Source organism: Bombina bombina, chromosome 4 (assembly GCF_027579735.1).
Source record: "Bombina bombina isolate aBomBom1 chromosome 4, aBomBom1.pri, whole genome shotgun sequence".
Classification (NCBI taxonomy): Eukaryota; Metazoa; Chordata; class Amphibia; order Anura; family Bombinatoridae; genus Bombina; species Bombina bombina.
The window spans coordinates 517,496,345-517,520,127 of NC_069502.1; the positions used below are offsets into that span (position 1 = coordinate 517,496,345).

At 36.7% G+C, this 23,783-nt stretch overlaps 1 protein-coding gene across 2 annotated transcripts in view; it reads left to right on the forward strand.

Annotated features, from left to right (window-relative positions):
* Positions 1-2,757: 2,757 nt before the first annotated feature.
* Positions 2,758-23,783, forward strand: part of RIMS1 (regulating synaptic membrane exocytosis 1) — an 831,266-nt gene continuing 810,240 nt past the window's right edge. For both annotated transcript variants that reach the window (XM_053710432.1, XM_053710433.1), the window contains exon 1: positions 2,758-2,921. In XM_053710432.1, coding sequence (XP_053566407.1) covers positions 2,758-2,921 — 164 coding nt within the window. The remainder of the gene's footprint in view (positions 2,922-23,783) is intronic.

Sequence of the window (23,783 nt, forward strand, 5' to 3'; positions counted from 1 at the left end):
TGTGGGTGGTGCGTTGTAATGTTGGGGGTGGCATTGTGTTTTTTTTACAGGCAAAAGAACTGATTTCTTTGGGGCATGCCCCGCAAATGGCCCTTTTAAGGGCTGGTAAGGTAATAGAGCTGTTAACTTTCGTAATTTAGAATAGGGTAGGGCATTTTTTTATTTTGGGGGGCTTTGTTATTTTATTAAGGGGCTTAGATTAGGTGTAATTAGCTTAAAAATCTTGTAATATTTTTTTTTTTTGTAACTTAGTTTTTTTTATTTTTTGTACTTTAGTTAGTTTATTTAATTGTATTTAATTGTAGGTATTTGTAGATAATTATTTTAATTTATTTAATGATAGTGTAGTGTTAGGTTTAATTGTAACTTAGGTTAGGATTTATTTTACAGGTAATTTTGTATTTCTTTTAGCTAGGTAGTTATTAAATAGTTAATAACTATTTAATAACTATTCTACCTAGTTAAAATAAATGAAAAGTTACCTGTAAAATAAATATAAATCCTAAAATAGCTACAATGTAATTATTAATTACATTGTAGCTATCTTAGGGTTTATTTTACAGGTAAGTATTTAGTTTTAAATAGGAATAATTTAGTTAATGATAGTGTAGTGTTAGGTGTAATTGTAACTTAGGTTAGTTTTTATTTTACAGGTAAATTTGTCTTTATTTTAACTAGGTAGCTATTTAATAGTTAATAACTATTTAATAGCTATTGTGCCTAGTTAAAATAAATTGAAATTTGCCTGTAAAATAAAAATAAATCCTAAAATAGCTACAATATAATTATTAGTTATATTGTAGCTATATTAGGGTTTATTTTATAGGTAAGTATTTAGTTTTAAATAGGATTAATTTAGTTAACAATAGTAATTTTATTTAGATTTATTAAAATAATATTTAAGTTAGGGGGGTGTTAGGGTTAGACTTAGGTTTAGGGGTTAATTAGTTTAATATAGATGGCAGCGGTATAGGGGGGGCAGGATAGGGGTTAATAAATTTATTATAGGTGGAGACGGTTTAGGGGGGGCAGATTAGGGGTTAATAAGTTTAATATAGGTTGCAGACGGGTCCGGGAGCGGCGGTTTAGGGGTTAAACAATTTATTTAGTTGCGGCGGGGTACAGGATTGGCAGGATAGGGGTTAATAAATTTATTATAGGTGGCGGCGGTATAGGGGGGCAGGATAGGGGTTAATAGGTATTATGTAGGTGGCGGCAGGGTCCGGGAGCGGCGGTTTAGTGGTTAATAAGTTTATTAGAGTGGCGGTGGGCTCCGGGAGCGGCGGTTTAGGGGGTAATACATTTATTTTGGGTGTGTTTTAAGACTGTGTATTGTGTGTGCCAACCCTTTTATTAAGACTGTGTGTGCATGGTGTGAGTTGTTCCTTCAAGACAGTGTGCAGTGTATGTATGCCTGTACTATTAAGACAGTGTGTTTGGTGTGAGTTGTCCCTTTACGGATGTGTGTGTCATGTGTGCTTGTGTGTGCTGTGACATATCCCATTAAAACTGTTTGTGGGTGAGAAACCCAAAATGTTTCTTTCATTATTCAGATAAGCATGCAATTTTAAGCAACTTTCTAATTTCTTAGAATTTCTTAGAATTTCTCTTATTATAACATTTTATTTGTTCTCTTGTTATCTTTATTTGGAAAAGCAGAAATCAAAGATTAGGAGCATGCCCATTTTTGGTTCAGTACCTGGTTAGCGCTTGCTGATTGGTGGCTAAATGTAGCTACCAATCAGTAAGCTCTACCCAGTTGCTGAACCGAAAGTGGGCTGGCTCCTAAGCTTACATTCCCGCTTTTCTAAATAAAGATACCAAGAGAATGAAGAAAAATTGATAATAGGAGTAAATTAGAAAGTTTCTTTAATTTGCATACTCTGTATCATGAAAGAAAACATGTGTGTTCGATATCCCTTTAAGGCTGTGTGATCTGTCCCTTTAAGACTGTATTTGGTGTGCTTAAGGCTGTGTGAATTGTGTAAGCACATCTGTCCCTTTAAGACTGTGTGAACATGCAGCTAGTTGCCCCTTTAAGGCTGTCTGTTGTTTCTGTTTGTGCATGGTGTGATTGGTCCTATTGAAGCTGTGAGTCCTGTTGGTGCGTTATCCCTTTAAATTATGCATTGTGTGTGCCTGTCTCTTTAAGACTGCTCATCCCTTTAAAGCTCTGTGCATTTGGGTGCTTATAAGACTGTGTGCTTATCCCTTATAGATTGTGCACGGTGTGATTAGTTCATCTGTGTGACCTGGGTGTTTGTAATGCTGCACGGCCGAGACAATCATTTAGAACAAGTCACATAACGTATATGATGATGAGGAAGAAGGGAGATGCTGTCGTGCTAGGGAGGGATGCAGTCAGCGGCCCCTCCCCCATAGCCCTATGTTAAAAGCTTGTGTTATATCCCCACACCCCTCCTCCACTCCCACATCAGCTTCTATGTCAGCTGCAGCACCGGGAGGAGAAGTAGCTGCTAGGTGCACGGAGCACAGGCAGGGGATAGGTGAGCAGCTGCAGGGGTCTGCCAGCCTCCTCTCAAAGCATGGGAAACATACCAGCTGCCTAAAACTTGGGGGGACTTGTCCCCACGCCAGCCCCCCATTCATTGCTCCCATGGATCTGCTGTCAGTCTGAACTGCCTGCTGTAAATCCCAGGACCACACTGTCAAGGTAGGGTGGGGGACACAGGAGGACCATTTCTTTGATCATTGAGGCTGAAGGTGGGCGCTCCCCCCGCCCTCTACTCTCATCTAATGTCTTCTTCAATGGGGCCCAAAGGCCCTCGGCCACCCACAGTGCCTCCCCCAATGCAAGATCTCCCCGACCTGAGCCATCTGACAGAGGAAGAGAGGAATATAATCATGGCAGTGATGGACCGACAGAAGGAGGAGGAGGAGAAGGAAGAGGCCATGCTAAAGTAAGGAAAATAAAAAAAAAAGACCATCACATTAATTCAATGTAAATTTTGGGAGGCCGTTTACAAGGGACAAGAGGATGATGTACTGTAGGTGGGTTGCATTAGATTTAATAACCGGTTTATGAATTAGATGCTTCGTTAACATTAATATCGTATGTGTAGGAAGAAGGTACAAGGCAATAAGGTGTTCTATCATTTATGGAAATTATGTCATCTATATTGTTAGTAGTGACATATGTTCATGTGTTTCTTTAATGGGATGATGTAGTCAATATGTATTTTATTCTATTGGCATATATTAGAAGCTAAATACAGGTATAACTGATGCTGGGCATGCTAGAATAATAGAAAAAAATAGACCCCCCCTCAATTAAGTTTTAAAAGATTCTCACCTTTCCAGTATTTGTAGTGTAAATGCAATGTGCAATGCAGAATCCCTTCCTGTTTCTGTCTGCAGCGTAAAGACCTTTAGGCCTATTAATGCCTGTACCGATAGAAAGAATATTCTTTGGGGTTATAGTGCAGAAATGTTGGTGAGGTCCTTCCCCACTTCACTATAAGCATTTCATCCCCTGTTATACTAGGTATACTGTTGTATGTTTGATTGCAACTCCATTTTATATTTTTTAATTGCTATGCAGATTGTGATACTAACTCTTATCCTCTAAATAATGTAATCACTGCATTTTAATTCAGATGTAACAAGTGATATGTATGTCATTTTTGGGGCTATACCATATTTATCCTGCAGATCCAAATTTTAGGTTTTACTTTATAACTGTTGTGAGTAAGCACCATATTAATGATGGATCTGAGTACCAGAATGATGCTTGGCATGAAAGTGAATAGCTGGCTTCTTCCTGAGAGCATTTGACTTGCTGGTCCAGAGAGCATTGGGTGTGGTTGCAATCGCTAAGATGTTTGTTTTTTTGTTTTTAGGATGTTAAATGCTGAACAGCTTTTTGTTTGTAGTATTTCCATCATGTTGATAAAAACAGCACTCCAGATCTGTAGCCATTTTATACATTATTTGTTTTATGTATCATTTGATAGACAGTGGTGTCAGCAGATCATGATATTTTTATTTGTTTTTTTTTTCATCTTGACATAACATTTTCTATAAAAATAGAGGAAACTATAATATTTTGGGTATCTGTTTTAACTATTTGATCTGATTAGAATAAATTTGTAGTAATGCTGCGGGCATTGCACTCTTGCAACAAATGTTTTACATTAAACAGTAGTTGTGTTTGGTGTGTGTGTATGTATATGTGTATATATATATCACACTCTGCAATCCCGCATCTCTAGACCAAAAAGAAAGCCGTAGTTTACTAATATCCAAACACTTTATTTAGAAAAAGAATTATCTTAAAATCCATAGCATGCTAAAACATGAATTATAAATTACAGGCCTGTAACCAGGTTAGAACTAACAGCCAAACATGGTTTTGGGCCAAGTCTCAGCCCTTGTTCACTGCAATTTTATATAATGTGTGTTTTTAGCAGAGACTTAGAAGTAGTAGCATGCAAGGCATGGCTTTAAGATGTTTTTGTAGGCCTTCGTGATAGTGACTAAGTAGAACTAATATTTTAAGCTATTCTAACGGTTTAGTTTTCATTTTTTTTAATAACTACAGGGAAATATATAGATATTCATTGTATTTCTGATTAGCAAATTAAATGAATCTTGTGTCCCATTACTGTTGACATTTTAATTCTTAAATGAGTATATACAGCAACCTCTTTCATGTGCATTAAACACGAAGAAAACATGAAATACTATGAAATTGTGTGTTTTTTAATCAGTTTCTGAATCTTGAACAGAGTATCTCAACTACAGTGTGTATTAGTTTGAAATATGTTTTCAGACTTATGCAACATAATATAAATTAGCCTGCACACTACATGTGGTGTACATTTAGCTGAAAAGCTAGACTTCTGAATAATAGGTGTTTCAAATTTAGTGCATGTCTTATGTTTATTCAAATCTAAATATGCAATGTGCCTTAATATCATGTACCTCAGAGTGGGTGTGGCACAGCGTGTATGGAGAAGACACAGCAGGCATATTGAAACATTTTCTTGAGTTTCTCTTAAAATGTTTATTCATGAAGCAATAATCCATCCCACATTAAAGGACCAGTCAACACAGCAGATTTGCATAATCAACAAATCAAGATAACAAGACAATGCAATAGCACTTAGTCTGAACTTCATATGAGTCGTAGATTTTTTTTCTGACAATTTTAAAAGTTATTTCTTTTTTCACTCCCCCTGTACCATGTGACAGCCATCAGCCAATCACAAATGCATACACGTACCATGTGACAGCCATCAGCCATTCACAAATGCATACACACTTATTCTTGCACATGCTCAATAGGAGCTAGTGACTCAAAGTTTAAATATAAAAATACGGTGCACATTTAGTTAATGGAAGTAAATTGGAAAGTTTTTTTTTTAAAATGGCAAGCTCTATCTGAAAAATGAAAGTTTAATTTTGATTGAGTGTCCCTTTAAGGTGAACATTATGTTAGAGAATGAGTAAAAATAACCAAGTTATAAATTTTTTGTTTGGTCATCCTACTTTGAGCTTTAATTTAATGCTTGCTTTCATATCCCCATGCCAAAGTCCCTTTGCTATTATTAGCACCTAGAACCCAAAACATTGTCTTTCTTATGCCGGGTTTATGTTTTTTGTTGACATAGATCATTAAGTGCCCAATGTTTTCACTATTGATGTGCCCAATGAGGGCTCAGCTTGCATGCATGCGTAATACAAGTACATCTCTATTATAGACGTGGTGTTCAATCACCATAGAACACGTGTTGTGATGAAATGGTTACAATTGACTGAGTAACAGGGAGGGAATTGTAAAGTTGAATTACTTGAGCACTCGGTGTGGGCCCCTCTGGGTGAAGGGGTATATAGGCAGCTATGTTCTTTGTCTGATAAATCAAATCTTGTATCCACCCTAATGATGTTTTTTTCTAGTCATCCATAGTGGCTAAAATGCTACCAGTATAGTTGAATAGTGTGTATCTTACTATTCACCATATTATTATTAACCTGTCTTTTTCCTATGCAGAACTCTCTTTACCATTACAAAGCTAACTGTAATTATTTTTAACATTACCTTGTCTTATTGCTATCAAGTTTTAACTTTTGGAATACAGTATTTTTGCATTGTATACATAGCTGAAGGTCATTTAAAGGGAAAGTAAAGACATCATTAGACATTCATAGTTTAGACAGAGCATACGATTTTAAACAACTTTCCAATTTACTTCTATTATTTAATTTGCTTCCTTCTCTTGTTATCCTTTGTGGAAAGGTTTATCTAGAAAGGCTAAGGAGCAGCAAAGAACCTAGATTCTAGCTGCTGATTGGTGGCTGCATGGCTCACCCATGTGTTCAGTAAGAAACCAGTAGTGCATTGCTGCTCCTTCAACAAATGATACTAAGAGAATGAAGCAAATTTGCTATAGAAGTAAACTGGAAAGTTGTTTAAAATTGTATGTTCTACCTAAACCATGAAAGAAAAAATTTGGGTTTCATGGATTATTTTTTCACTACAGCGTAGCAAAGTTTTGTATATCTTTCTAAATAATCAAAAACCTATATGTGGATGCCAAATAAGAATGGCTTAAAGATGGGCATGTGGCTGAAAGGAGCTGCAGTACAGCGAGCTTTAAATTAGGCCTGATTAAGATGCCACCTAACAATTACACCTGTTGATCGTTCAATGTAATATCGAATACTCTGTTAGTAGATAGTAATACAATGTTAGGAGCCCTGGCACCATGGCTTTCTTAGTCTAAGCAATGTGTGGAAAGTGATAACTTTATAATACATAAACTGGCAAAGAAAAGCAACATGTTAGTAGTTCTACAATGTTCTTAATTAGGTTTTGTTGAGGTAATAAGCAGAATAAGCATCACTATAATATCATCCTGCTTCTGTTAGGGTATTTGTATAACAGAGAAAGGGATATTTGGTAGAAATTGATATAGACAGTAGTGAACATTAGATTTTCTAAGCAGCATGTAGACATACCCCATTCTTTTGTAATTGACCATATGTTGCATTAATCAACAGAGTGGGCATATAAACTATGTATGCATGCTTCACTAATCACATCAACAGTAAAAGCTATAACTAAAGCAGTAGTAGCTTTTCTTAGAAGTATTTTTACAAAACATATCTAATAGACCTTGGAATTCATTACTATGTGTTGTTTTTTTAACTAGAGTACAAACAAATTTGAATAGAATACTAGAACATTACTTTTACATCTTGCCTTTGCTATCACAGATTTTGCATTTTTTTTAAAAAGCAGATTCTATAATGAGCCTCAAATTTCACATTAAAGAGACAGTCTAGTCAAAATTCATCTTTCATGATTCATATAGGGCATGCACTTTTAAGCAACTTTCCAGTTTACTTTTTCATAAATTTTGCTTTGTTCTCTTGGTATTCTTTGTTGTAAGCTAAACCTAGGTAGGCTCATATGCTAATTTTGAAGGCCGCCTCTTATCTCAGTGCGTTTTGACAGTTTTTCAAAGCTAGACATATGTGCCATATAGATAATATTGTGCTCACTCCAGTGGAATCAGTACTAATTGGCTAAAATGCAAGTCTGTCAAAAGAACTGTGATAAGGGGGCAGTCTGCAGAAGCTTATATAGAAGGTAACCACATAGGTAAAAAGTATATTAAAGGAATATAAAACCCAATTTTTTTTCTTTTCTGATTCAGATAGAGCATACAATTTTAAGAAACTTTCTAATTTACTCCTATTATCAATTTTTCTTCCTTCTCTTTGTATTTTTTATTGAAAAAGCAGGAATGCAAGCTTAGGATCCGGTCCCTTTTTGGTTGAGCACCCTGAGTAGCGCTTGCTGATTGGTGGCTAAATGAAACAAAAATGTGCTGTATCCTAAGCTTACATTCCTGATCTTTCAAATAAAGATACCATGAGAACAAATAAAAATTGATAATAGGAGTAAATTAGAAAGTTGCTTAAAATTGCATGCTCTGTCTGAATCATAAAAGAAAAAAAATGGGTTTAATTTCCCTTTAATATAACTATGTTGATTATGCAAAAGTGGGAAATGGGTAATAAAGGGATTATCTAACTTCTTAACCAATAAAAATTCTGGAGTAGACTGTTACTTTAAAGTTACTCTGGGCAAATGAAGGCATACCAGGAGGAGCATGGGTTCCCTCGGGTTTTAAGGGACATATTAATTGCACGCAGTTTGCAATGAAGTGCTTGATTCTTAATATAAGCTCTGCGAATGTAAATAGCGTTCTATGTATTTTTAAGGACTATAGTGGTGTTAACTTCATTTAACAGAAATAACTTGGGTTATTGTTGCGCTATAAGTTTTATTCCTGGACCACTGTGTATAAAAGGTTTTAGAAGGCAAAGAGAAAATACCTACACCTGCTTCTACACTGTTACCTTTTATTCTGGCTCCACAGCCATTTACCTGGGGGAAATCTTTACTCAGGCAAAACAGATGTGTGGGCATGTTTTTAAATTTAGAATGTTATTACTTATATATACGGTAGGGACATGAGACAACATTGGGTTTTGTGTTTTAGGCAAATGGTCCACTATTAATGGAAGTGACTTCTACAACAAGAAAAAAGTACACCAGGGTGTCACATGTCAGGATATCTTCCCACTTGAAATATACAGGTAAGAAATAAAGGACTCATTCACAAGATGATTGAAAAGTCCTACCATACGTTTACAGCACACAGAGTTGCAAACACCTAGCTTGGCTGATCTCTCAGGTCTCATACCATCAAAGGACAGCTCAGGTCTCCAACGTAATTCTGGAGGGCCACTCCAGATTCTGCAGTTCTTTGCATCAACATAAAGAGACAATTTTTTCTTTCATGATTCAAATAGAACATACAGTGTTAAACAACTTTCCGGTTTACTTCTAATATCAAATTTGCTTTATCTTATCCTTTGCTAAAGGAGCACCAATCAACTTCTTGGAGCTAGCTGAATACATCTAGTGAGCCAGTCACAAGAGACAAATGTGTGCAGGCACCAATCAGCAGCTAGCTCCCAGAAGTGTGGGATAGGTAATTTTTATTTTTTAACAGCGGATATCAAGTACATTTGAACACAGAAAATAATTGTCTATTAATTACATGGTTGTTATTAAATAATATCAAGTGGAGTATAATCAAAAACTTAGATTACATTTTTTTTAATTTATGTTTTTTATTAAACTAACTTTTACTCCATATACTATACTCTACTTCCTAGTTTCTCAAGCTGTGGTACGTGTACCCCTGGGGGTACTTTGGGCATTGGCATTGGGTACTCCAGTGATTGGTCTTTATTTTATTTTTTTCCTGATGTAGCTATTGTAAACTTGACATATCAAAGAAAGCTGTGTTTGTCATTTCTACTCTTAAGCTCTACTAACAGGGCAGAGTGTGAGTATTTCACTACCTCGGTTGGACCACTGTAATTCACTGATTCACCTCAAATTGGTTAAACCTTAGATTCTGGCTTGTTAAGGACATAGGAGGGCTGGAGTTGAGCTTCACTTATATGAACAGAAAGTGTATTACAGTGACCAAATGTCACCAAGACAAGTGGCAGATAAATGTGGCACTATGAAATAGGTAAAGTGCATTATACTGATGTGTGTCACAAGACAAAGTGTGTATGAAATGGTTATTAAAAATAGAAAGATGGTACCATAAATACTTCTCTCATCATGCACAAGAGTTTATATCTGATACAAGCTTGTGAAGTACAGAGATACACATGATTTCCATTTTTGCTCATGTAAAAGATCAGTAATATTGGTGCTACAGTTGGGGTACATAAAAATTAAACATATACCCACAGGGGTGCTTGCTACAAAAAGGTTGAGAAACACTGCTCTACTTGATGTTATTTTATAACAATCACTTCATTTGGATTGGCGGTTGAAAAATCTTTTTTAAGAAGCTCCAAGAACACGTTGGTGTGGAGAACTGCAGAATCTGGAGGGGCCCACCATAGTTTACCGTGGAGACCAGAGCTGTCCTTTGATGCTGTGAGACCAGAGAGATCAGTTGAGCTAGGTGTCCTAACCTGCATTTACATCACCTGAAGGTGCAATGATCTTGTGAGTGTGTCCTTTATTTCTTAGCTGTATATTTAAAGTGGGAATATATGATGCCATGTGGCTGCCTGGTGTATTTTCGCTTTTTGCAAATGTTAATTTGAGTGTCTGACTGGACTGAAGACTGTGAAGCGGCCTGGGTGTAATCTTCCTGTGGGGGTGGAATATTGAGAATATTTGAGACATTGTAATATCACATATAGCTGAACTAGAGCACAGGTTAAATAATCAGCTGATGGGTGAGAGCAGGTTAGTAACCATGGTGTTACTGATCAGCTGATTGTTTCACCTGTGCTCTAGGTCCTCTATTATGAAAACCTGGCCTGTTGGGGGTGATTGAGAAATTCTAAACCAACCTAAAGGGACATGAGAACCCAATTTTGCCTTTCATGATTCTATTAGAACATACAGTTTAAACTACTTGGATGTAGCTGAAGACATCTAGTGAGCCAGTCAGAAGAGACAAATGTGTGCAGGTACCAATGTACCAGCTAGCTCCCAGTAGTATGGGATATGTACATATTATTTTTCAACAGCGGATATCAAGTACATTTGAAAATAGAAAATAATTTAAAATTATTTTGTTTGCTGGGACTGTTTTTATGTTTATTGACCTAGATTTTGACAAGAGTGCCCCCTTACAGATTGATATCTGTCTAGTATTAATGGAAGTGCCTGCACAAAGATAAAATATTTGTTCTACAGTAGGTTTAGCTCTAATTGTAAAGTACAACATGTCCTTGAATGCTCATATTTTAGGTGTGACTTATGTATTTATTCTTTACTTATTTATTTTATATTGATAGGTAATGAAATAAAACTAATTGCTAATTTCGCTTCTTTAACATATATGTAGTCCATTTTAAGATAGTTAGATTTGTTACTAATAATAGATCTTTGTTTTATTTATTAACCTTTTCTAGCCTAATCTGCTAGAAATTGTATATGTTGGTTTAGAATCCTTTCTTTAGCTAAAGGCCAAGAAGGCATTTTAAAATGTGATTAGTTAAAAGTATTTGGTGGTAAGGTGAGACCCTAGATGGAAATATTATTGAGACTTTTGTACTTAGAACCAATGGTGTTTCTATGTTTTTTGACATATAAGATTCACTTTAGTCAAACTGAGAACCATTTGTGTGTGTCTGATATACTAAATATAAGGGGGAAAAACCATTTTTAAATAAAATATGTTTTAAAACATCTTCTTGACTCCATCTTGCATGGTTTCTGAACTTTTCACCTTTGTTGCTGTTTTCAGTTCTTCCCTCCTGTTTTCAACCACTTTTTGCTTCTTTGGGGTCTGAGCAGCCAATTTTCAACGTATTTCAACAGCATCTGTAATAACGCAAGGAACAGCTTCACAGTGCAGAAAGCCGTTACTGACTACTGATAACAGAATAGAAAAGGTTACACAGGTAATATGGGAAAGGTAGTGAGGAGAGGGGGGAAAGGAAAACTGGGAATTAAGGGGAGAGAGGGATGATAGTATAGTGTAGGTGTAGTTATAGTGAAAGTAAATCCTAGCAATTTACAAATGCTAGGATTTACTATTGAAACAAATAAAGGGGACTTTCATTCATGCAGTATGAGATACTTCATGTAGAAAGCTCCTTTATTTGTTTCAACCGATCAACGTTTTTACTTTGTACAGCAGCCCACGGCAAAAAAAAAATTTGGCTAAGAGGTGACGTGTTCACCTCTTAGCCAATAGCCATGGGCGCCAAGCTGGCTTTACCGCACGGCTATTGGCTAAGAGGTGAAAACGTCACCTCTTAGCCAAATTTTTTTTTTGCCGTGGGCTGCTGTACAAGGTAAAAACGGCGATCGGTTGAAACAAATAAAGGAGCTTTCTACATGAAGTATCTTATACTGCATGAATGAAAGTCCCCTTTATTTGTTTCAATAGTAAATCCTAGCATTTGTAAAATGCTAGGATTTACTTTCACTTTAACTCCTGTGAGGAAATCTTGACAGACTACAAAGTATTTAGCAATAATGGCTATATGCTGTACAACTGGGATAAGAGCGATTGCTTTCCACGCCTAAGACAATAGTAGGGTTCTGCAGCTACCTATGTGATACAGAAAGCACTTTTAAAGGACTAAGTAAGATATCTGAGAGTTATAACTCACCATGCATGGTTTATGGTTTACCTGAAGTATTTGTTATCTGTATATCTGTGGCACATCACGCCTGACAACTTAGATACCCATACGTATACTGTCCAAGTTATACCTTCCTGCTTGGCTGGGGGGTTCTGTGTATTTTAGGGGTCTAGTAGTGCACTTTATCTTTCTTCTTTTTACTTTATTTTGTGATTTTTTTTTTTTTTTGTATATATCTGTTTTCTTGATGGGGGCATTCATATGCCGGGATTTTTTACAGTATTTATATTCTATTTTTGTAATAAATGATGAATTGTATCTCTGTGCCATATTTACTATGAGTGCTGATTTCCCTGTCTTTTAAGTGAGCATATGGTGACTCACTAGGTATTTAGCTCTTTTTCTTTACTGTATTAAATATACATATGTGTGTGTGTGTGTGTGTGTGTGTGTATGTATATGTGTATGTGTGTGTGTGTGTGTATATATATATATATATATATATATATATATACCTTCTACACTGATCAAACAATTAATGTGTAGAATGTAGCAGGGTTAGGCCTGCAAGGTCTGGAAAGGATCCTTGAAGAAGCCAACTATTTTGGTGAAACGTACGTTGTATAAGAGGACTTACAGTTAACGTGAAGAAACGGGGGCAAAAGAGTACTCTGGGGGGACTTATACCTATATGTAGGTGCATGTGATACATTTAACCCTGCATTATATTAAAAAGACCACTCAGGTTACACATGTTAATACATTTTTAGTGTATATTAACTTTTTACAGTCTTATTAATAAGAGCAGCAATGCACTACTGTGATCTAGCTGCTGATTGGTAGTTACACAAATATCCCTCTTGTTATTGATTGGTCTACCCAATGTGTTTGGGTAGCTCCCAGTAGTCCGTTGCTGCTTCTTTAACAAAGGACACCAAGAGAATGAAGCAAAATTGACAACAGAAGTAATTTGGAAAGTTGTTTAAAAATGTATGCTCTTTCTGAATTATGAAACAAAAAAATTGGGGTTTCATGTCCTTTTTATTTATTTTTTAAATTCTAAGGATTTAAAGTGGTCATAACAGGCCTCACAAGCATAACCTTGACTAATATCTGTCCTTAATTGGCCTAAGAGATTATCAGATAACAAACCTCTTTTAGTAGCAAAATGATAGACTAGTTGTATGCACTCCAGTAACAAGATTGGCTCCTCCATATAAGTGGTGGATGGGTATGGCTATTGAAAAAACATTGGCAATGATAATATTTTATTTTTATACTTGCCAAGTATGCTAATTTATTGCAAAGCAACAAAAAAAATATTGTAATTGCAGGGTATTGTTGTTCATTGTAAAGTTAGGCTATACTGACATAGAACATGAAGCTGTGAGCATTAAAATGGTTAGGGTTAATGGTCAGCTCAGAATTAGGGAATGAGATCTTCAATATAAAACTACTGCAACATTTGTAATCTTTAAATGCAATATTTCAGTTTTTTTCCTTGACAACTCTTTTGATGTTGCCATTTTGACACACTAATATGTTACAATTGTAACATTTCAGTAGTAAATGTATTTGAACATTGGACTAGACTAGTTTAGTACTGGAAAAATGTGTATAATCCAAGGCTGAAACGAGTGTTAGTCCTCAATTATTTAATTAGAAGAAAAAAATACAATAGTCTTTTAAATAATTTGATTCTATTCCAGCTTCTCTATTAAATAGGCAATAATGCTTTGGCTTTGTTAAGAAAAAAAAGATGTATTTGTTTTCTTAGAAATTTGATCAAGACACATTATACAAGTGATGGAACAGTAGGAATTTGGTCTTTTTTAATCATATTCTGCTATTTCATAAAAAAAATAAGTACATATATATTTATAAGTAGATACATACATATTATAGGTTCAATACACCCTATGTAAATATGTAAAAAATAGATTTATAAGTAATATTTAAGCTTATTTATCTCTAAAGTTTGAGGCTAGTGAACATCTTGTTTGTAATTTTGTAAATAGAGCCTGAATTTTGTCCCTGCAGCAGCCTATTGAGATTTGGGATCTGTGTGCACGTTTTTATTTTCTCTTAAACTATAGATTTGGACCCCCTGTTGGTACTGGATCTCTTTCTCTCTCTTTTGCACCAGGGGTCAACAAATCTGTTCAAACTTACTTAATTTTAGGAGCCAGACAGTAGTATTTGCATATAGATATATGGAGAATAACTGAAAAGGTTAGGAGCCAGTGGCTCCCTGGCTCCTGGGTTTGAGTATAAAGGCAAGCAACAATTTCACAATCTCTAATGTAATAGAAATACTGCGTCTGAGGATTCTCTGAGTATTTAAAAAGTTTCCGACATTTTGAATTTCAAAATCCTGAAAAATCATTGGAAAATCCTACAAAGCTGAGTTTTATGATGAATGCTAATTAAAGGGATAGGGAAGTCACAATTAAACTTGGATGATTCCGATAGAGCTTGTACATTTAAGACACTTTAAAATTCACTTCTATTTTCAAATGTGCTTTGTTCTCTTGGTATCCCTTGTTGAAAAAGAATACGCACATATCCTACACTATTGGGAGCTAGCTGCTGATTGGTGTCTGGACACATTTTGTCTCATGTGATTAGCTAACTAGATGTGTTCAGCTAGCTGCCAGTAGTGCAATACTGCTCCTTCAGCAAAGGATAACAAGATAATGAAGCAAATTTGATAATAGAAGTAAATTGGAAAGTTGTTTAAAATTGTATGTTTTATCCAAATCATGAAATTTTTTTTGGGGTTTCCTGTCCCTTTAACTAATATGGAAACCCCCACAAACACATTTGAAGGGGAGGATTTATCAGGCTGCATTCACAGCTTTTGAGGCTTTCTGTACAGAATTTTCCTATTTTGCCTTACCAATGTACCAATTTTACCTCCCTGCCACCTCAGAGGTGGTGAGATAAATTATCCCGACACACACTCAATGTTAAATTTTGCCACGTAGTGCTGCATTAGAAGTGTCAATTGCAGGCAGGCAGTTTCTCTGGTTATGAACTCGTCCACCTGCAATCTTGATAAAAGTTCCCCAAAGAGCTATTTTAAAAGGTTGGAATGAAATTCAGAAAATAATTCAAGCATGGAACTGTTCATGGTCCTGAAACATGTAGCAGCATTCAGACTATATTTATAGGCTTTCTAATATAAGGAAGGTCTGTACATATAACTACTGCAGCAACCTGAGATGGCAGTAGAATGTGGACAAATCATTATGGATGTGCTCCAACTACGTATTTGCTTAGTTATCTTTTAAGATGTGTGTATGTATGTATGTATATGTATATATATATTATTTTTTTCCCTTCACAAAACATTTTGGCTTTTATTCATACAGAATATAACTTGCATTTACATTTAAAATAAATAACCTTTTTGCTTTATAATCTGCAAGGATCTGTCTCATATTAATTATATTTAGCTTTTCAGATAAAGAAACTGGGAAGTGGAATATAAAAAAACTTTCATGATTTAGAAAGAGTGCACAATTTAAAAATAAAATAAAAAACTTTACAATTTTACTGCTTCCTCTTGGTATGCTTTGTTGAATTTTAGTTTCTTTCTAGGAGAGAATACTGATTTTGCACATCTTGAATATTCTATGCAATGTTGTAACCACTGCCACTATATAGTGCACATGCATATTTCTGAACCTACCTCGGTATTATTTCATGTAAAGGAGAAAAAAAATAAAAGAAAGGAGAATTTGAAACAGAAGTAAAATTGAAGGGCTTAAAATTTTACACTTTATTTTAAAGGGACACTGAACCCAATTTTTTTCTTTTGTGATTCAGATAGAGCATGCAATTTTAAGCAACTTTCTAATTTACTTCTGTTATCAAATTTTCTTTATTCTCTTGGTATCTGTATTTGAAATTCAAGAATGTAAGTTTAGATGCCGGCCCATTTTTGGTGAACAACTTGGGTTGTCCTTGCTGAATGGTGGATAAATTCATCCACCAATAAAAAAAGTGCTGTCCAGAGTACTGAACCAAAAAAAAAAAAAAAAAAAAAAAAAGCTTAGATGCCTTCTTTTTCAAATAAAGATAGCAAGAGAATAAAGAAAAATTGATAATAGGAGTAAATTTGAGTTACTTAAAATCGCATGCTCTATCTGAATCACAAAAGAAAAAAATTGGGTTCAGTGTCCCTTTACTTAATCGTGAAAATGTAATTTGTTTCTTCCATGTTCCCTTAAAGGGACTTGAAACACAACATTTTTCTTTCATGATTTCGGTAGAACATACAATTTTAACCCCTTCATGACCAGAGCACTTTTCCATTTGTTGACCGTCTGGGACCAAGGCTATTTTTACACTTCTGCGGTGTTTGTGTTTAGCTGTGATTTTCCTCTTACTCATTTACTGTACCCACACATATTATATACCGTTTTTCATGCCATTAAATGGACTTTCTAAAGATACCATTATTTTCATCATATCTTATAATTTACTATAAAAAAATATATAAAATATGATGAAAAAATGGAAAAAAACACACTTTTTCTAACTTTAACCCCCAAAATCTGTTACACATCTACAACCACCAAAAAAACTCCTATGCTAAATAGTTTCTAAATTTTGTCCTGAGTTTAGAAATACCCAATGTTTACATTTTTCTTTGCTTTTTTTTGTAAGTTATAGGGCAATAAATACAAGTAGCACTTTGCTATTTCCAAACCATTTTTTTTTTCAAAATTAGCGATAGTTACATTGGAACCCTGATATCTGTCAGGAAAACCTGAATATCCCTTGACATGTATATTTTTTTTTTTAGTAGACAACACAAAGTATTGATATAGGCCCATTTTGGTATATTTCATGCCACAATTTCACTGCCAAATGAGATCAAATAAAAAAAAAGTTCACTTTTTCACAAATTTTGTTTTTTCACTGAAATTATTTACGAACAGCTTGTGCAATTATGGCATAAATGGTTGTAAATGCTTCTCTGGGATCCCCTTTGTTCAGAAATAGCAGATATATATCGCTTTGGTATTGCTTTATGGTAATTAGAAGGCCGCTAAATGCCGTTGCGCACCACACGTGTATGATGCCCAGCAAAGAAGGGGTTAATTAGGGAGCGTGTAGGGTTAATTTTAGCTGTAGTGTAGTAGACAACCCAAAGAATTGATCTAGGCCCCTATTGGTATATTTCATGCCACCATTTCACCGCCAAATGCGATCAAATAAAATAAATTGTCCACTTTTTCATAAACTTAACACTTAACACCTGCCTGCTAAAATCCTTAAATCTTGCTCCTTCTAATCATTCAAAATGAAGTTAGCATGAATGTCTATGCCCACTTGTCATCTTACCCCAAATTGTTCAAAAAAAGTGTTTTCAATAACAATGGTATACCTGTGCTCTATGGGTGTATGCATGCCGCCATATTGTGACGTGCGTTACACATAACACTGCACTGGGAGATCCTTACCCTTGATGAATGCCGATTATTGAAAATATGTAGATCAGATTAGTGATGGTAATATTGGCGTACTGTAATCTTTCTCACCACTGATCTGACAACCAGATGGAATCAGCATCTGGCGATATTGCACCAATCGGATCATTGTCTAAGTAAACGCCCCTATGTACTGTGATCTCACTCAATGGGTAGTTCAAAGATGTTCGTAAAACAGATGACATGGTTGGCCCATGAAAATGTTGTTTGAGCTAATACAAATTGATATAGATATGTTACTGACCAGATTCGATAACAGTAGTAATGTGCTACAAAACTTTTTCACACTGCTCATCTGACAACTAGGTGAAGGGGGCGTCTGGCGATATTGCACCAATCAGATCATAGTGTCCGGTATGTACTCTACTACAACAATCCTCAAGCGTGTAGCTTCTATATCTATATAGCTAGGGAGCCGGCTAAGTGATTGACATTAGTTTGAACATGCTCCCCAGTATGTAGAGTTTCCAGACGCTGGTAACAGGCTGCAGTTGTGGAGTTTGCAAACGCTCCCTGGCAGTGACAGACTAGGCTGCCTTTTGTTAGCGGGCGTGTGGAGTCATGCTTTGAGCCCAAGGTGTAATCTAACTTTCGGGCTGGAAGGGTAAGGATCTCCCAATGCAGTATTATGCACTGCAGGGTCAGGAGTGCTTAGCAACCATTGTATATAACCGGAGCTTGTATTTTCCTATGCAAGACGTATCGTTTATTTCTGGACTGATCTCCCCCTTCCTTCCCAGAGCTTGTTACTTTCAATTCTTGTTCATGACGCCGCATTTACTAACTTATGTATTGCTGTGTTAAAATTCTTATTACTATTAGATTATCTCCACAAACACTGCAGCACACGCTCTGCAAGAATCACATGTGCTGCTGTTGTATGCATCACAGTGAGCGTGTGCTGCAGATGTGATTCCTTCTAAGCAGCAAATACATAATAGAACACTATGCGTGCGTGTCATGTGACTGGTGTACCTGTGTGTAACGCACGTCACAATATGGCGGCATGCATACACCCATAGAGCACAGGTATACCATTGTTATTGAAAAACTTTTTTTGAACAATTTGGGGTAAGATGACAAGTGGGCATAGACATTCATGCTAACTTCATTTTGATTGATTAGAAGGAGCAAGATTTAAGGATTTTAAGCATTTGTTTAGTGTCCCTTTAAGGTTTCTCACTGAAATTTTTTACGAACAGCTTGTGCAATTATGGCACAAATGGTTGTAAATGCTTCTCTGGGATACCCTTTGTTCAGAAATAGCAGACATATATGGCTTTTGCGTTGCTTTTTGGCAATTAGAAGGCCGCTAGATGCCGCTGCGCACCACACTTGTATTATGCCCAGCAGTGAAGGGGTTAATTAGGTAGCTTGCAGGGAGCTTGCAGGGTTAATTTTAGCTTTAGTGTAGAGATCAGCCTCCCACCTGACACATCACACCCCCTGATTCCTCTCAAGCAGCTCTCTTCCCTCCCCCACCCCACAATTGTCCCCGACATCTTAAGTACTGGCAGAAAGTCTGCCAGTACTAAAATAAAAGGCTTTTTTAAAAAATAAAAAAAAATTTAAATAATAATTACGTAGCTCTGATGTACCCCTAAGCCCCCAACCTCCCTGATCTCCCCCAAACAGCTCTCTAACCCTCCCCCCGCCACCTATGTGCCGCCACCTTGGGTACAGCTGTCTGCCAGTACCCATTTTGCCCCCCAAAAAAGTTTTTTTTTATTTTTTTTAAAATACATGTAATTTTTCTGTAGTGTAGCAGCCACCTCTCAAAAACCCCCTCCCAGATCCTACGATCCTTAGTTTTTCCCCTCTCCCTCCTTCCCATTAATTTTTCATTGATGCTAGTGGTTGCTGCATGCGTGCGCGCACACACGCACGCGCAGGCCCCCTTGCACGCTCCCAGTACCCAGCGTGCACATTACACATAGAGGAACCGGATGCCGGGTAGCGATGGGCCGTCCACCTGCCAATGCTCCCACCCACCAACGATGATCCGATCGGCACCATGCTACCGGCTCTCTCTGCATCGGTTTGTAAAAAATTGGTATTGCATGATGCCTCAATATCGAGGCATCACTGCAATACCATAAAAGCACCTGAAAGCGATCAGGATCGCTTCCACCGCTTGAAAGACCAGAGGACATGCCAGGAACGTCCTTGGTTGTTAAGGGTGTTTTTTTGTAGGACGTTCCTGGCACGTCCTCGGTCGTTAAGGGGTTAAACAACTTTCCAGTTTACTTCTATTATCACATTTGCTTCATTCTCTTTGTATCATTTGTTGAAGGAGCAGCAATGCACTACTGGTTTCTAACTGAATACATGGGTGAGCCAATGACAATCAGTATATATATATATATATGCAGCCACCAATCAGCAGCTAGAACCTAGGTTCTTTGCTGCTCCTGAGATTACCTAGCTAAACCTTTTAGCAAAGGATAACAAGATAAGGAAGCAAATTTAATAATAGAAGTAAATTTGAAAGTTATTTAAAAATGTATGTTCTGTCTGAATCATGAAGGTCTAATTATGACTTTACTGCCCCTTTAAGATGATCTGCAAATTAAATGTCAAGATTGTGCTGAACAAATAATTTATTTATTACTTTAAAGTTTGGATTCTTCATATTTATTTTTCCTTAATTTTATACCTAAAACAATCTTTCTTCCATCATCCAACAAATCTGGCTGGCTCTTAACAGGACATGATACTCTTATGCCGAAACACTTAAAGTGATGGTAAACCTGAGACAACTGGAAAGCAGCATATTTATTTATTTATTTATTTATAAAATATTTTACCAGGAAGGATACATTGAGTTTTCTCTCGTTTTCAAGTATGTCCTGGGTCCACAAAACATTGCATTGATACAATAGGGTACAATAAAAACAATAATACACAATAGATGCAAAAATTTAACATAGAACAGGTAGGAAATATATAATCAACCATGACAGGTGCATTCTGTTTTGAGATATGTAGAGAGGGATCTCTTAAACGATATTAGTCTTGGGGAAGGTTTAAAAGTGTGCGGGAGGTCGTTCCATAACTGTGGCGCTCTGTAGGAAAAGGAGGATCGAGCTGCTTTCTTTTTGTATTGAGGCAAGCTAAATAATGTGCTGGTACTGGATCAGAGGTTATAGGAGATGGTAATAGCCGGGGAGAGCATTCTGCTCAGGTAGGTTGGGAGCTTCCCAGAAAGGCTCTTAAACACAAGGCAGGAAAGATGGAGGGTGCGTCTGGATTCCAGCGACAGCCAGTTTAGTTCTTTTAGCATGTCACAATGGTGGGTCCTGTAGTTACATTGTAGCACAAAGCGGCAGAACGAGTTATACAATGTATTAAGTTTATTAAAGTGAGTTTGCGGTGCAGGTGCGTATACTACGTCCCCGTAATCCATGATAGGCATCCGCATTTGCTGTACAATCTTTTCCTTTACTGTAGGGCTGAGGCAAGATTTGTTTCTGTACAGGGCACCTAATTTTGGATAAAGTTTAGATGCAAGTGTTTCTATGTGGAGGCCAAAAGATAGACTAGGGTCTAACAACATACCCAAGTATTTGAAAGAGTGGACTGCGGTAAGTGTGCAATTGGATTTTGTTTTGATGCGTAGATGGGAATTTTGTAATTTAGGACCCGTTACAAAGATCATTGGGACAGTTTTGTCAGTGTTTAGGAAGAGTTTGTTTTTTTTAGATACACTTTTCTACCTCTGTGAACTGGTCTTGGAGCACTGCTTCAAGCTGCGGCAGATCAGATTTGTTTGCATAGATTACTGTGTCGTCTGCGTACATGTGTACAGTTGAGGATTTGCAGACATTAGGCAAATCATTTATAAATAATGTGAATAGTAGGGGGCCGAGAATGGAACCTTGGGGAACACCACACGTGACTGGGAGAGGGAGGGAGTCACTGTTAGAATTGGAAACATATTGTGATTGATCCGATACATATGATCTAAACCAGGTTAATGGACGATTAGCAATACCAGTAGTATGTCGTGGTCTACTGTGTCAAAAGCCTTTGCAAAATCAAGGAAAATAGCTCCAGTTAGGTCTCCTTGTTCCATGCCAGTTTGGATGTCGTTGCAAACTTTTAGATTGAAATAATTTTTATTGAACGTTTAGTTATATACATATAATACCACAACAGTTACATTCTCATTACATTGAAAATATTTGACATTCTCTTGTAAGCTTTTTCCAACCCTCGAGCTTAGTTCACTGACATTTCTCTACCTATGCTACCTTACCATATTCCTATTATAGCTTACCCTCGACTGGTCCACATTACTCATTTCCTTTCCCTCAATGGTTTACCCCTGCTTGACTCATATTTTGTCCCCCTGGAGAATCCAGTAGAACCACACCTTATTAAAAGAATCTAATGTATTTTGAATATGAGCTGCCGTCTCATACATGCAGCATATGTGCTTCATTCGGGCTATAATCTCTGACCATTCTGGGACCCCTATCTTCCAATGTTTCACAATACTGGTTCTAGTAATGGTACATAAAATAATAACTAAAGTATTAGTGGGAGAATTCAACCCTATGATTTTTTTCATTTAATAATGCTTGTTCTCTAGTGAGAACAATGTTTTCGTTTAATATGTTACTCAATAGCTTAGAAAGATTGGACCATATAGTCCTTATTCCTGAACACTCCCACCACATGTGAAGATATGTACCGATTGCCCTACAACCTCTATAGCAAAATCTGGAGCCTCCATTGGACACATGGGATGTTTTAAGGGGTGTGAGGTACCATCTAAAAGAAGTCTTTATGGTATTTTCCCTTAGATCTGCACTAAGTAATCCCTTGCATGAGTGAAAGAATGTACTCACCCACACCTCTATCTCTTCTTCTCTTGCCAGATCTACTTCCTATTTACTCACAACTGATGATTTCGTGTTGTGTCTTGCTTTTTGGATACAAATGTATAATTGTGATATAGCATGTTTTTGTCTGTCCCTAGAGCTGCATATCCGTTCCAGTATCATAGTTTGTTGATTTGTGGTGTCAGAGAGGTAGCTCCTTATAGCTGATACAAGGGCAGCTCCTCTAGTTTAAGTTGTAACTGAGCATGAGTAACAGGACTCCCATTAGAAACAAAATCTGCCACCCTATAGAGTCCCTTGTTTTCCCATTTGTCCACCAGGAGTCTACATTCTGCTGGAATGATAAATTTTAAAGGAATTAGTTTAGATTTAAGTGGCAATAATTTGAATTTTTTGGTCATGGATACCCATAGTTGTCGTGACATTTCCGTGATCCCTGATTTATGAACTCTCCTCGTCTCTGCCCCTCCCCAAATGATTTCCCCTGGAGCCTCATAACCCCCCAAGTGGGATTCTAATCCCGGCCAGATCAAGTCGACCCCCCTTTTTTTCAAGTAGTGAGAGTTGTGCAATTCTTGCCGCATAATAATAGTCCTAGAGATTTGGATCCCCCACTCCCCCCAATTGCCTGTGATTCGTCAGAACTTGGAGGGGTATTCTGCCTTGCTTATTACTTCTAAGAAACCCATTCATGGTAGCTTGTAGTGCATCTATGTCTGGTTTATGTACTTTAATTGGCAGAGCTCTAAATAAATACATCAATCTCGGTAAAACGTTCATCTTTAGAGAGGGCATATCTGACCTTATAGTTTTGAACAATGGTATGTAGTTTGCCTTATATAGAAGTGTGGAGTGGGTGGTTAATTTTATCCCCAAATATTGGATTGAATTTTTGGCCCACTTGAAGTCAAAGTTGGCCTCTATAATTTTTGTTGTGGTTTTGGGCATTGCCAATGGGAGTGCTTCACATTTGTCTCTATTAATTTTGTATCCCAAGATAGTCGAAAAGTCTTCTAGTGTCGAGTAAAGGTTAGGGAGTGATATCAATGGTCTTGTCAAAGTCAGTAAAACATTGTCTGCAAATAAAGTAATTTTGTGGTTATAGGGTCCTACTTCTAACCCTGTTATGTTTTGGGGACTGTCGTTTTGTAGTTGCAAGAGGTTCTATACACAGAGCAAATAGGAGAGAGGAAAGCGGGCACCCCTGTCTGGTGCCGTTAAGAATTTGGAATGTTTTAGACTGATGCCCTATATTCGGTCT